At 31.5% G+C, this 14,721-nt stretch overlaps 1 protein-coding gene across 1 annotated transcript in view; it reads left to right on the forward strand.

Moving 5' to 3' along the window:
* Window positions 1-14,721, forward strand: part of LOC110032840 (28 kDa heat- and acid-stable phosphoprotein) — a 39,199-nt gene that overhangs the window by 22,909 nt on the left and 1,569 nt on the right. Inside the window, exons 5-7 of the mRNA XM_020736606.1 lie at window positions 728-762; window positions 2,834-2,919; window positions 12,404-12,469. Coding sequence (XP_020592265.1) covers window positions 728-762; window positions 2,834-2,919; window positions 12,404-12,469 — 187 coding nt within the window. The remainder of the gene's footprint in view (window positions 1-727; window positions 763-2,833; window positions 2,920-12,403; window positions 12,470-14,721) is intronic.

The following is a 14,721-nucleotide window of genomic DNA, read 5'->3' on the forward strand; positions in this document are numbered from 1 at the left end:
TGTGCTATTAATAGACTTTAGATGAGAAGTTGTTGATTTTTTCTTAGTTATTAGCCAGGTGTAAGTTCTAACATATGATGGTATATTCTTTTTTAATATCTAAAGCTATAGATAAAGCTTCATGTAGTGTAATTCTTATATTCCACTAATCAAAGAAGGTAGATTAAAATTTAAATCAACATAATGATTGAATTGAACCCGTGGAAAATCGAACTAGTAGTGAACATCTCATTTTCATTATCTTATTTTTGACACTTGACAAATAAAAATAATAAAAGGTAAATTACATACATTACACCCAATTCTTATGGATTTACCTATCGCATATCTAAACTTTCATTTTTACACACATATCACTTTACCTATGGATGAAAAGATGGATTTGGCTGTTAAAATGTGATAATGAGTGCTACTTTTCATATAATGTTTATAATTATAAAAGTTTAGGTGCGAGATAGGTAAATATGAAAGTTTTGAGTGCTATGCATGTAAAAGCCCCAATAATAAAATAAAATAACTAACAAATAATAAAACCAATCATGGCTTGCACAAATCATTCACCTGCTTGGTTCTTTGGACGAATATGAACTTACAGATCGGCTTTTGATATTGATTATGATGAAGATGATTAATTTGTCTATTTCTGCCCAGATTAAATTTATATTGTTTATGTTTTGTTATAATGTGAACTTTATTTAACTTGAAGGTATCGTGTTTTATTTTTTAGTTTGAGAAGACATCGGAGCTCTCAAGGCGTGAAAGGTTTGTGAGTGCTTTTTCTCTTCTTCTCATTTAATCAGCTCGTTTCCAATCAATCTTTCCATGTCAATTTTTTCCTTAAAACTTCAGAGATATTTTCCTTGAGAATGTCGTACTAGTGACATTTTCCCTGTGAATGTCATACTGGTCCTTGTTTCGGTTCTTTTGCTATGTCATTGTAAAGAGCAGGCAATCTTCATCTCTTATGGACAAACTATTGGGGCATTTAAATAGATATCACCCAATTCCTATGTATTTACATATCTAAGACCTAAACTTTACTTTTTTACATTTATACCTACCAAATCCTTCATATCACAATAAAAATACCACTATTTTAATTTTTAAAATGTGAAATAGACCTTTTCATGCATAGATAAGGTGGCATATATATAAAACTTTAATTTTAGATTTTTAGATATGTAAATACATAAAATTGCGTGGTGTGTATGTAAATCTTCCAACTATTTCAGTCTGGGTCATTCAGAAAGTTTGCTGGTAACATTAAAGCAGCTGTAATCTTTCAATGGTTAATAAAATTAAACTGAAAGTAACAAATTCATTTTAATCACATTAGAGAAGTACTGGAAATAACAAATCAATGTTGGATTATTGTAACTGATTTAGGTTGGTTTGCTTAGATTAGAACAGTCTTTTGAATTAAATTGATAGTTAGCTGCAAGCTGGTATGAATAGCAGCTGAATTTAGCAAATTTTTTGGCCTGTTCTGTTGATATTTTGTTGTTGCTCTGTTTTCAAATTTTGAAATATTATAAGTTTGGGACATTTACATACATACAACGCAATTCTTATGTATTTACATGTCTAACACCCGAATATATCTTATATGCATACCACTCAAATCTTTAACATCACATAAAAAACAGTACAATTACTATATTTTAAAAGTATAAAATGCATAGGTTTATGACACCCAGGTGTTATTAAGTGTAAATATCAAACTTTGGTTGTTAGATGTATAAATAAATAAGAATTGTGTGGTGTGTATGTCAATTTTTCTATAAGTTTTTCTTGTGCAGGAAACGTTTAGCGGAAAACTTTTTAATATATATTTCTCAGGCACCTCTTTCATGACTTCAATAATCATGGAAAATACACTTGTAGATTAGTTCGATTTTTTTTTTGAAGTAATAATGGTTCTATTTTATATCAAACAACACGACACAGTAAAAAAAACTATACTAAAAGGCTAAGAGCTTCTTTTTTTTTGTTTTGAATAGTTCGTTTTCTAATATGGAATTACAGTTGTACATCATTAGTTGTGAATCCTGTTACATTAAAAATGATAGCCGAAGAATTTATCAATTTGTAATTCAGAGGAAAGTCAAGTTTAGTGAGCGCTCGGCTGCAACCCCCATTAATGTGTGCTAGTATAATCCTGTAAAAAATGTAGCAGCATGATGTCTCTCTCACTCATTTAAGTCGACGCAAATCCTGGTAGGGGCTTTGATGGGGATATTTTATTTAAGGGCTATTTTGTGGGCAATGAAATGAGTGCATTGCATTCATTTTGCATTAGTTTTGGAAATCCAAATATTTGGTTGGAAGAAAAATAAATGCAGTGTAAAGTTACAATGCATTTGGGATTCATTCTCTAGTTTAATTTCAATATATTTTGAATTTGTTGGATTTGGCCGAATTCCAAATATACTGCTTTGTTTAAAGTGTTGTTCTCCACTGGATGCCATGCACCAAATAACTCGTAAGCATGTCAAATATAATGCATTACTTCTATATTGCATTCCATCTATGCAAACCAAACAACCCCTTAATATTGTGCTGACTCTTTTCTTGAAAGGCTATGATATCGAACACACTATAGCACCACCTCCTATATATGTTATTGTTGTCATGGGAAATTTAAGGTGTTAATAGTATTTGCCCATTTCAGAAAATGTAACAAAATTTATGATTATATTCTTGGTTTATCAGTTGGTGCTAAACCAATCATTTTAGTTATCTGATTGTTGTATCTACATATCTAATCCGTCTCTTAGCTTTCTTTAAATTTTTTCTTGTTTGCCATTGTTAATAGCATTGTTGTTTATTTTAGGGAGGAGATAGAGAAGCAAAAAGCTCACGAGCGATACATGAGGCTCCAGGAACAAGGAAAAACTGAGCAAGCTAGAAAAGATCTCGGTAAGCTTTAACGCTCATTTGCCTTTTATTTTATTTTAGGGATACTTAACATACCTATGTTCATATCTCACGTCTAAGCTTTTATATTTGCATACATAGTACTTTTGTGCTAAACTTATGCATAAAAATGTGCACTATTTTTTTCCTCATAACATACATTCCTCCTTATATGTGATAAATACACTTTTATTAGAATCAAAATAAAATACAATATTATAATAAAATTATAGAGAAATTATTATGCATTTGTTTTATGTAAGGTTCTTTACATGCATACTTCTAAATGTCTGGCAATAATCTGATATTTTTCTAGGAAAACTAATATACAACTATTTATGCAACAGTGGTAACATGATTGTTTACTATAACATGCACCTCTTTGTAATCTAAATCTAGCTGAACTAGAGCATGAATGAAATTAAGCATAAAGTTTAAATAATGAGAATTATTGAAATTTGGAAATATGATTGCTCTCATTGAACTTTACGAGACCCTTTATGTGCTTATTCCTTCACTTAATCACCATGGTGATTCTCTAAAAGTTAATATTGTCATTCAATTAAGATCTAAAATATTTTTAAAGTATACATTAATTTAAGCATTTACTTACAACTATTGATAAAATCATAACATACATCTAATCACTTTCCCCTATTTGAAAACTCCACAATCCAAATTATTATTTTTGCATCAAAAGTTTGTCAATCTAAGATTGTTAATTCATAATGTTAATATTAATTTTGTAACTTTTTAATTGAAATAACTTATATAAATAAAAATTTAAATTTTATCTCCTTCACTACAATCAATTCCTCACTTCAGTCCAAAAGCCTTCCTTATCTGATTTCTAGTTTTATTAACATAATCCCAAGTTACTATTTAATTTCATATCAATTTAATATATAAAATAAATCCCCAAAAACACTTTTTATACACTTACCTATGAGCATCGGTTTAGCCAAGTCCCGTCCTCCTCCTTTGTATGAACTTGCACGTAGTGTTGCTAGGCTTCAACTTCGCTTGAGATGCTATCGCATGACGTGTGAGGCTTCCTCTTATTCCTACAAGTGGCGCTGCCCTGCCCTTTCCACATGCCGCGTCATCGACGTGTCTTGTCCTTCACACATGACGCCAGCTTTTTCAATCTTAGGTGAACCCACAGTAAGCGGTGATGTTGACTTCTCATGTAAGCACCCACATAGGAATCCCTCTTGGTAGGTTTTCCCGCACGGTATGATTTCTCGTCTCCATCCACTTCTTTCACACACAGGAACCTCCTCGACGACATGTTCTTTCCCTCACGAACGCTGCCCTAAATCGCGTTCCCTTTCCTTCCTCATCTCACAAAACCTTAAAATTTTCTTCCACACTCAGAGCACTCTCATTCTCGCCTCTCTGGTTGATTTTTTCACTTCGAATAATGTTCAAAAATAGGACATACGGCTCTTAAGATAACCTTAGGGATGGTTTTCCACATTTTATTTTATTTATTTATATTTTTTAATTTCAGTTATTACAATCTCCTCTCATAAAATTGTCCTCAAAATTTATTAACTTCACACCAGCTAAATATTATGCAGATTAAGCATGATCTATTCAAAAATCTTCAAAAAAGTCTAATTCTTGTGGAGTGATAATGAAAGCAAATTTGATAAATCCAATATCTATGATAAGATAATTCAATTGAACAATTCCCATACTTTTGAAACATAATAACATAACTAAAATAACACCAAACTTCTGAAATCAAGATATATAAAGATGCTCAACACCAGACAACTAACATGAAATTCAAATGACAGAAGATAACATAGCGCCTAAATAATGAATTCATCCATCAAACTTGATGTATGAACATCAACAACAGTGTGTTCTTCAGGTTTTTAATGAGCTAAGAAATAGTCTCTCGTTTGAGTGTTCTACTTATGTTGCTTCTTATGAGTCACAGTACCAGCTTCTGTCATCCTCTGCTGACCAATACTAAAATTAGATCCTTTTTTAAAATTCCTCTAATTTGAATCTCTTCCCGAGTTAGCATTTGATGTGGATCTCCGAGCAAAATTAGGGTACTTTTTCATCTGATGTCCAAGCTGTCTGCATAAATAACACACCTTCAAACAAAATAGAAGTTCACTACGATGTATTTCTTAAACTTAGTGTAGGGCTCTATATTATTGTTGCCAACCTCGCTAATAACTCTACCAGTGTAGTACTTTATCTTCTTTTTATTTGACTCTCGAGAAAAAACTATTGGTGACAATTCTTTCAAACTCTTCCTCTTGTGTATATTCTTACGAACCTGAGTCTGTTAAAAGTCAATCTCCACCCGCCTAGCCCTCTCCACTAGCACTAAATAGTCTTCATCCCAATCGACACTAGTTTTTTCTTGATTAAATCATTCAATCCATCTGAGGCATTTCTCTTGTGTGTTTGGAACGAGTTGTGGTACATATCTCAATAACATAGTAAACTCCTTTTCTTACTGCATAACCGATCGATCTCTCTGCACCAACCTAATAAATTTTTCCTCCATCTTTCTACTAACTGACTGTGATAAAAACCAATCCTTGAAGATTCTCACATACTCGTCCTATTGTACCAAGGGGCTAGGTAGATTGCCAAATTTCTCCCGTAATTGACCTTGCCATTATCTCTCAGCTTCCCCATCAAAAGCAAATGTGACAAGTGTAACTCTCCTCTTTGGTGGATGTGACAATTCATTTATAATGTTCTCCACTCTCAATAGCCGATTATTAGCATCCATTGGACTTTCTCCAAAAAAGATGTGTGTTCTCATATCTTAAAAGTGGTTCAAACACTTGTCAATCGGTGCCCCTCCATTGCTACTAACTTGAGATTAAGAATTCTTAATCAACTGAGTCACAACATTCATCATATCAGAAATGCATCAACACTGATTGTGACATATCAGGGTTTATCAAATTCAACATTATCATTCTTGACCTTTTTCTTCTAATCATCAATAATTCTGAAATAACAATAAAATAATTTAATTAAACTCTGTTGAAATTTTAATGTATATTATTTATAACTTAATTCAATCATTCTATTGGCTCTTTCATTAAAATTCATATTAGTTAATTTAAACTTTTGCTCTCAAATCACTGTTGTCACGAGAATTAATCAAGAATGGAACAGACGATCGGATGGTGGATATAAATTTTATGTTATTCTATTTATATCACTAATAGTTTAATATTCAAGTATTCATAAAAAAATCACTAAAAAAAATAATTTAATTAATAAATAGAAGTTATATCTTTTCAGTTGCTGTTTTTGTCTCGTGTACACGTTATCTCCTCTTTTATTCATCTTATTAAAAAACTTAAATCCTGAAACATGTTAAAACAATATAATGAGTTATCTAAAGATAATGTAGAAGCAATCAGATTTTTAAACTATAGCAATTTAGTGAAAATAAAATAATATGCATAATAGTCTTTCATATTTCTATAAAAAAACTTATAATAATCTAATGTATGTATTCATGTCATTTATTTAATAGAAATAATGTAACCTTCTATATGATTAACTTTAACTTCACTTTTATTTTATACTTTTAAAATTCACATGTCTTAGGAGCACCGTCAAAACATAATCTAATACATCCTTAGCCGATATTATTCTATCGGTACAACGATTTGTGATCTAATTTGCATAATTGTCTGAGTTGAAAATATGCCTACTCGCCTCTAGTTGATATTCTCATGTCCGCACAGTGGTTAGTGATCAAAACACCACAATTGTCCGGGGTGGTAGGATAACATCTATATCTGCGGTTCCACTGACGTCTCCTGTCTATATCATAAGGGGGTGAACTCTTCTTGACATACATATACAGATATTCATATATACACTATTTTATTCTTTATAACATACATTTGCTTTCATTTAATAATGAATGAATGCACTTTTCTTAGAATGAAAATGAAATACAATAATATAATAAATTTATGGATAAATTATTATGCATTTCTTTGATGTTAGATTTTTTACATGCGTACTTCTAAATATCATGTGATAATTCGATGTTTTTCTTGGAAAATTAATATACAACTATTTATGCAACAGTGGTAACATGCATTCTTTCTCTAATGTGCAACTATTTATCTTGTATACATTTCTTATCTAACAATATGAATAATCTATGGTAATTTAAATCTAATTGAACTAGAGCAAGAATGAAATTTATTATACAATTTGAATAATAAAAATTACTAAAATTTAGAAATATAATTACTCACATTGGCCTATAGGAAGCCTCTTTGTGTGCTTATTTTTTCACTTAATCATCTTGGTGATTCTCTACAAATTATTTTCATTTAATTAAGATCTAAAGTATTTTCAAAGTATACATTAATTTAAGCATTTACTTGTAACTTTTGATAAAACCGTAAACATAACTCTGACCACTTCTTTCTCTTATTTGAACTCCACAATCTAAAATACAATCCCTTTGCATCATAAGTTTCTCAATCTAAGATTTTGCATTCATAATGTTAATGTCAATTTAATAACTATTAATCAAAATAACTTATATAAATAAAAAATTAAACTTTACCTCCTTCCCTGGCATCAATTCCTCACTTCAATCCAAAAAGCTTTATATGATATCTTATTTTTATTAACATAATCCTAAGTACTTAATTTCAAATCAATTAATATATAAAAAGATTATCCTTAAAAACACAATGTAACACTTACCTATAAGCATCAAGCTTCCTCTCCTTTGTTTGAACTCGCACTTAGTGTCTCTATGCTTCTTCTATTGAGATGCCTCCTGTGCGGAGGCGCTCCTAGTTTGACAAAATGTGAGGCTTCCACTTATTCCTACAAGATGCACGAGCCGCTCGCTTCTTCTTCCCGCAAGCGGTGCAGTCGTGCCCGTCCTGCATGTCACGTCGACGTGTCTTCTCCTTCATGCACGATGCTAGATTTCTCAATCTCATGCTAAACCACAACAAGCGGTGATGTTGACTTCTCATGCAAGCACCCACAGAAGAATCCCTCTTAGTAGGTTCTCTCACACGTGGTGGTTTCTCGTCTCCTTCCACTTCCTTCTTGTATATGAACTCCTTGGTGGCATCTTCTTCACTTCACGAGCACTTGCCATAAATTATGTGTGCGAGCTTCGCTGGCTCCATTTCCTATCTTTTCTTTTTCTCCTCGTTCGTCCTCCTTCCTCTTCTCACGAAACCCTTAAATTATCTTCCATACACGAGCACTTATGCTCTCTCCTCTCTAGTTTTTTTCTTTGCTTCGATTAATATTTGAAAATGGGACTTACGACTCTTAAGATAACCTTAGAGACAGTTATCTGTGTCATTTGATATTTTGTTTTGTTTATTTATTTATTTATTTTAATTTCAATTATTACAATGTGTGAGACGTGTAAATACATAAGAATTGTGTGCTATGTATGTAAAGGCCTCTTTATTTTATTTTTGCACATCTATTTCTATAATTATGTTCCCAATTGAAGGGAAACAATTGAATATTCTTTATTCCTTTGCTCGTCAATTGGATGAGATTGAATAGTTGGATTTTGTAACATAATATAATTATATTGTCATAATGTAAATTTATATAATGCCACGACCGAACTCAATGATTAAAATTAATCAAGGTGGGTACAGACGCGCGGATAGTAAAATTATTATTTAGTTTATAATCCATATCAAATGAAATTAAGAACCACTAAAGAAATCAATTAAAATAATATAATTTATTTGTTTATCTTAGCTCAGATCGTTCACATCTTATATACACATTTTTTTATTATTGTTTATCTTTTAATAAAATGATTAAATATATAATGTTAATTTAAAGCAATAGTGAGCTAAAAATGTCAGCAAGTATATCTATACTTAAACGACTATAACGTAAAAAAAATGAAACAATATTTATAACAATTAAACTTTTAATAAATATGTATAAAAACATTTTGATAATATATGAATATGATCGGTCATGATATTTCATAACATTCAATATATTTTATTATATTAATAACATGTCTATGTCATTTTATATATGTACTATCTTTCATAGGAGCGCGGTCTAAAATTGTGTCAATTAAGGTACATTAATATGAATATGATTTTTCAATTATATGCATGAGTGCATTAATGTTTCCGCATCAATACCGCAAAGAGGCGAACTCTATCATAGCCAAATATGTATGTACAAATAATCTATATAACACATATCATTTATACATTTTTTCATTCACTTTTTACATTTAAATAATCCATAACATTAGTATTTCTAGAAAGATATATGATGCTCGAAATTGCTGCGAAGTAATCGGTAAATTATTCAAATATACATGTCGATCAAGTAATATACAGATAAAGAGTTCATGTATCAATCCCATGATGATAGGTGTCGTCATAATAGCAAAAGTTCTAGTATACTACACCGTTGGATCTTGTTCGAAGTAATCTTAAGTGCAAGAAGGAAAATCCTAACAATTATAAAATAGCGGTAACATAAATAACAGTACATAACTTTTGAGTCCTTTAGAGGCAATGAGCCTTATGCTCATGTGACATCAATATAGTATTCTTTCTATATTTTTCGTATGAGTTCCCTTACGTGATAGTTGACAACCTGGGATAATCCTTATTAAGTCATAAGAAAAGTTAGAAATCATATTACAGTTAGGAGGGACTTAACCATACAGTATTATTCGAAATAGAAATAAATTTGGTCATTTATATATGACCAAATTTGGTGCTACAATTGTTAGTGTTTAAGGGAAATTTTCATATGTAGTATACAATTTTTATGTATTTACATATCTCACATCTAAACTTTCATATTTACATACATAACACTTTAGTGCTTTAAATCTATTCTTGAAAAAATATATTTCACTTTTAAAAAATGATAATAGTGTTATTTTTTTATGTGATATTAAAACTGAGTGCTATGTGTGTAAATAGGAAAGTTTAGGTATGAGATATGTAAATACGTAAGAATTGTGTGCTATGTATGTAAATGCTCCTATTGTTTTTTAAATCAGATTTTGTGGGTTGTCCTACCCTTTAAAATGCAGGCTTTTTTGCTATGACATCTACGAGATTAAAAAGAATAAAGAGATTCCGCCCAATTTATTACTTTTTAGAAAGATTTTCATATTATTGAATCCAAATTTATCCTGTGAGTCATGCCCAATGATCGAAGCGGTAAGGACTTTGAGGGAGGAAAAGAAAGAGGTAGAGAGGGGAAAATGAATAAAATAACACGTATAAACTTATTTTGTAGGGTCGTATTGGGATGTTCTCGGGCTCTTTGTTCATTTTTATATATCAAAAATAGTGATTACATTGAGAATGAGAGAGACTTCTCCCTGCATGAGAAAAACTAAGAGAGAAGAGTCCTCTTTCTACATGTTATGGGCTCCTTATTTATAGTAGAAAGAGTGACCAAGTCTAAAATTATATTATTGCCCTTACTTTAATAGGAAAGTTACATGTTATTATGTTCTTTTTATTAATGTCTTGTTTTAACATGGTTGTTATAAATCTTTATGATGATTTTCTAGTCATAACTGATTTTTGGCATATTTTTTGTCATCTATCTTTTTATCTGGACTGTTAGATTGTCTCGAGATTTGTGCAAATCATTTTTAGGTGTACATATTAAGTTTTCCAATTTTGTTGCTCCTTGATATCGATAGCTGCGATAAAACAAGAAATTTTTTAGAGGAAAAAACATGATTACATGAATCACTGATGATGCTCCCTGTTTGGGCGCTTCCTGTGCTATGTTCTGGTCTCTTTTGCGCTGCCCCGTTGGCTTTTAAGCATTTTTCTCTTAATCAATTCTTTGGTTTGTGTTGTGTTTTGGTATTCGCTTACGTTGATTTGGTTGTCTATATTGATTGGTAGGGAAATTGTCAGTCGTGATATCACCAAGGAAATTGTCAGTCGTGATATCACCAACTCAAGTCTTAGTCTTCACCAATTTTATTTTCTAGGCCAGACTGTTTGTTGCTCGCTCATCCCGTGGTTTTTCATTTGCTCGCCCTAGGAAGAGTCTTTTGTTTGCTCGCTTCGGAGTGAATTTTTTTTTCTCTTACTCACCCCGAAGGAGAGCTTTTTGGTTTTTTGCCCCGGAGGGGAGTCTTTTGTTTGCTAGCCCCAGATATTTTTTTTTTTAACTAGCATCGGAGGAGAGTTTTTTATTTGCTCGCTTCAGAACGGATTCTTTTGTTGTCTCCCTGGAGAGGAATCTTTTGTTTGCTCGCCTCAAAGGGATCTTTTTGTTAAAGTTTTGTTCGCTCACTCGAAATCAAGTTCCCTGAGTGTCAGTTGAACTTGGAACAATGCTAGAGAAATTTGTGTCATAACACAAGATAAGTTGTGAAGTAACACTCAACTTTTTTTTGCTAGATGACGTGTCAGCTGCTTGGAATTAACCAAATGGCGGTTGACTAGCTTGTTTCGACCGTTGGGAGTCAACATCCGTTTTGCGGTACTCTCCTCCTAGCCAAACCTCTAGGAAGACGACAGAAACGACGTTTCTAACTCCGGATCTGTTGTTGCATGAACTCTTTAACGTGCTTTCTGTTACGAGTGTCTCTGAGATATTTTTCCTCGTTGTTGTTGTTTTCCTTCTTGTTGGTACCACACTCACCACATCTTTTAAGATGTTGAATTCAAATCTGTCTTGCGAGGCATATCCAAGGATCGAAGCGGTAGGGACCTTAAGGGAGAAAAATAAAGAGACAAAGAAGGGAAAATAAATAAAATAACACGCATAAACTTGTCCCGTAAGAGCGAACTGAGAAGTTCCTGGGCTCTTTGGCCCCTTTATATATCAAAAATAACGATTACATTGAGAAGGGGAGATGTTCTCCTTACATGAGAAAAGTCGAGGGAGAAGAGCCCCATTTTTATATGCTATGGATTCCCTATTTATATGAGAAAGAGGGAACAAATCTAAAATTACATGTTTGCCCCTACTTTAATGGGAGAGTTACATGTTATTATGGTCTTTTTATTAATGTCTCACTTTAATAGGAAGTTACATGTTTTTATGGTCTTTTTATTAATATCTCACTTTAGTAGGAGAGTTACGAGTCTTTATGTTGTTTTTATTTGGACATTTAGATTGTCTCGAAATTCATGCAGGTCATTTTTAAGCGTACACACATACCACTAAATTCCTATATATTTACAAATCTTAGCCTAAACTTCAACTTTTACATATATGACATCTTACTTATGATTGAAAAAGGCGTATTTCACTTTTGAAGACTTATAATAATGAGATGAAATATTTGGTTGATGTAAATGTAAAAATATTATGACATTTAATAGGACACAATGGAGAAAAAAGAAATGTAAAAAGTTAAATTTTGGTGTTAGATAGGTTAATTATAGGACTTGGGTGGTATGCATGTAAATGTCCCTATTTTTTAATCCATCATTTAACTTCAGTTCACTTTTTTCAGATCGACTGGCCATGATTCGACAGCAACGTGAAGAAGCTGCCAAGAAGCGCGAAGAGGAGAAGGCTGGTAAGTAATTATTTATTATGATTGTTTTACTTGTCGTTATGCATAGTCCCTTTGCGATATTAAGGGGCCATTTGGTCATCTTTTTTATTTTTTAACATTTATTTAGGCTAATCTTTGAAATAAAAAATATATTTGATTTTATGCTTTCAAAACAACGATAAAACAAATGCAATTCATTGTAAATAGTTTAGAAGTTCAGTTTGGGCTATTTATTTATTATTGAAATTAAATAAATAAAAAATATATTAAAATATATTTTTCCGATTATAAATAGTAATAATGTTTAAATATTTTTAAAAACATTAATATTTAAAAAGTAATCAAGGTCTTAAATTTAATGATTTTTATCATTTAAATTTTACGCAAAAAAGTATGTTTAATTTGCTCCTAATTTCAAGTATGTGGTTTTACTGGATTAGGCCACCTAGTACTCAGTATTTAAATGACCATTGCAACATTGGGATCAGTCATATTTAGTGGCATATACTTCTGCTGTCTATATTTACATTGTTTATGGTAGATCCTATGTTCTCTGAAGTTCTTATTTTCTTTGTTGGGATACTTGGGATGCATTTTCTTGATTGTTCTTACACTGCTTGGGATGAGAGTTGGTAGCCTTATTGATAATAATTTGTTCGTCTACTCTATGATTGACTTATGCATTTGTTCTTCTACTCCATGATTTGTTCCCATCGACGGTGTCGATTTAAAATATGCATGATAGTAGAATGAGTTTTACGTTTTAGCTTTGTATGAAGATCCCACATATGAAATAAACTATTCGGAAGAGATATTAGAGTTTTTATATGAAAATTTTGAAAGAGAAAAAAATCACAAGGTCTAGCCTAATTGGAATAGTCTACTTTGTAATTGAGATTTTAGAGGCTCGTTCGTCCATTCAAATGGAGAAGACTAGTTTATATAGTATGGAATATAAACTTGACCTTATGTGAATGCAGTGGAGAATACCAAGGTTTATTGAAGGGTGATTATTGTAGTTGAGCGATGTTAGTTGGGCATCGCGATTGGTTAGCATTGGACGTTGTGGTTCGTATGATTGCTCTTAAACTAACATAGTTGTGCAACATTAAATGAACTATGGTTGTCGAGTGATGGCGGTCATACATGGTGGATGTGTCATGGTGCTAGTGTGACAATAGAAGTGCTATGTAGGTCAGGCGAAGACAGTTGAGTAATGAGAATTTGACAGTGGTAGTTGAGTAATGATGGTTCATTGATTGTTGGACTGGGCTTTTAAGTTCAGATTTATAATCTCTTTATATCCATATCATTTTTTATAAAAAATGGCGCCGTCTTTTATAATTTTTTTCGGGTGACATTTTATAATTTTAGCCTATCCCCTCTATCAAAATATTATGTTGGTTTCTTTAATCATGAATCATTTCTCTAACATATAAGGATCTTAATAACTTTAGAATTAAATAATCTTGGACTCGTTGGATGCCTCTTGTCGAGTCTTACATATTGACAAGCGCATGAGATTTAATGATCATTTTGTCCTTTAAATAGCATCATGAAATTTTTAAATTCACTTCAAGTGTTTGATTTTATGCTCATTTGGACTCGGATTAAATTTTTGTCATTGGGTTTATATCATTGGCACGCTTTTTTCGAGTATATTTTTGTCGAAGTATGAGTTTAGACTGTTCTGAATTTAATTCCGGAAATTTCTAATTTAAATATTACATGTCATTTCTGTTTTAAATTCTTATTTCGCATAAAGGATATTTAAAGGGATCTATGGATTTAGGAATAATGTTGGTTTCTTATACATCTACCCATTCTAATAAATTCTTGTTTTTATTTAAACATTTGTCTGGCAGCAAGCTTATTAGAATTCCGGTTATTATACCGAGAATGAGATGGATCTAATTTTTTATGCTAACCTCAACCTTTTAAATTTCATAAGCTCTAGCAGTTTAGATTTTCTGGAGGAGAATATGGAAAAGAGAAATGCAATTTCGAAATTTACTGATTGTTTGAAACCAAATACATTTGATGTTGTCATAGAACTGTCTTATAATTCTGATTGATGATGTATAAAGATAAAATTAGATTTTTATAGGGCTTCTAAACTTCCTGATCATCTTTTCATTTTTATGTACTTAAAAAATTATTAAATCAAAATATTAAGGGGCAATTTCACACATATCACTCGAAATTTTATTATTCACAAATCCGGCACCCCCTTTCATCTATTTTTCAAGTTCTTACTTAAATATCAAAATTCA

The sequence above is a fragment of the Phalaenopsis equestris genome, unplaced genomic scaffold, assembly GCF_001263595.1.
Source record: "Phalaenopsis equestris unplaced genomic scaffold, ASM126359v1 Scaffold001037, whole genome shotgun sequence".
Lineage (NCBI taxonomy): Eukaryota > Viridiplantae > Streptophyta > Magnoliopsida > Asparagales > Orchidaceae > Phalaenopsis > Phalaenopsis equestris.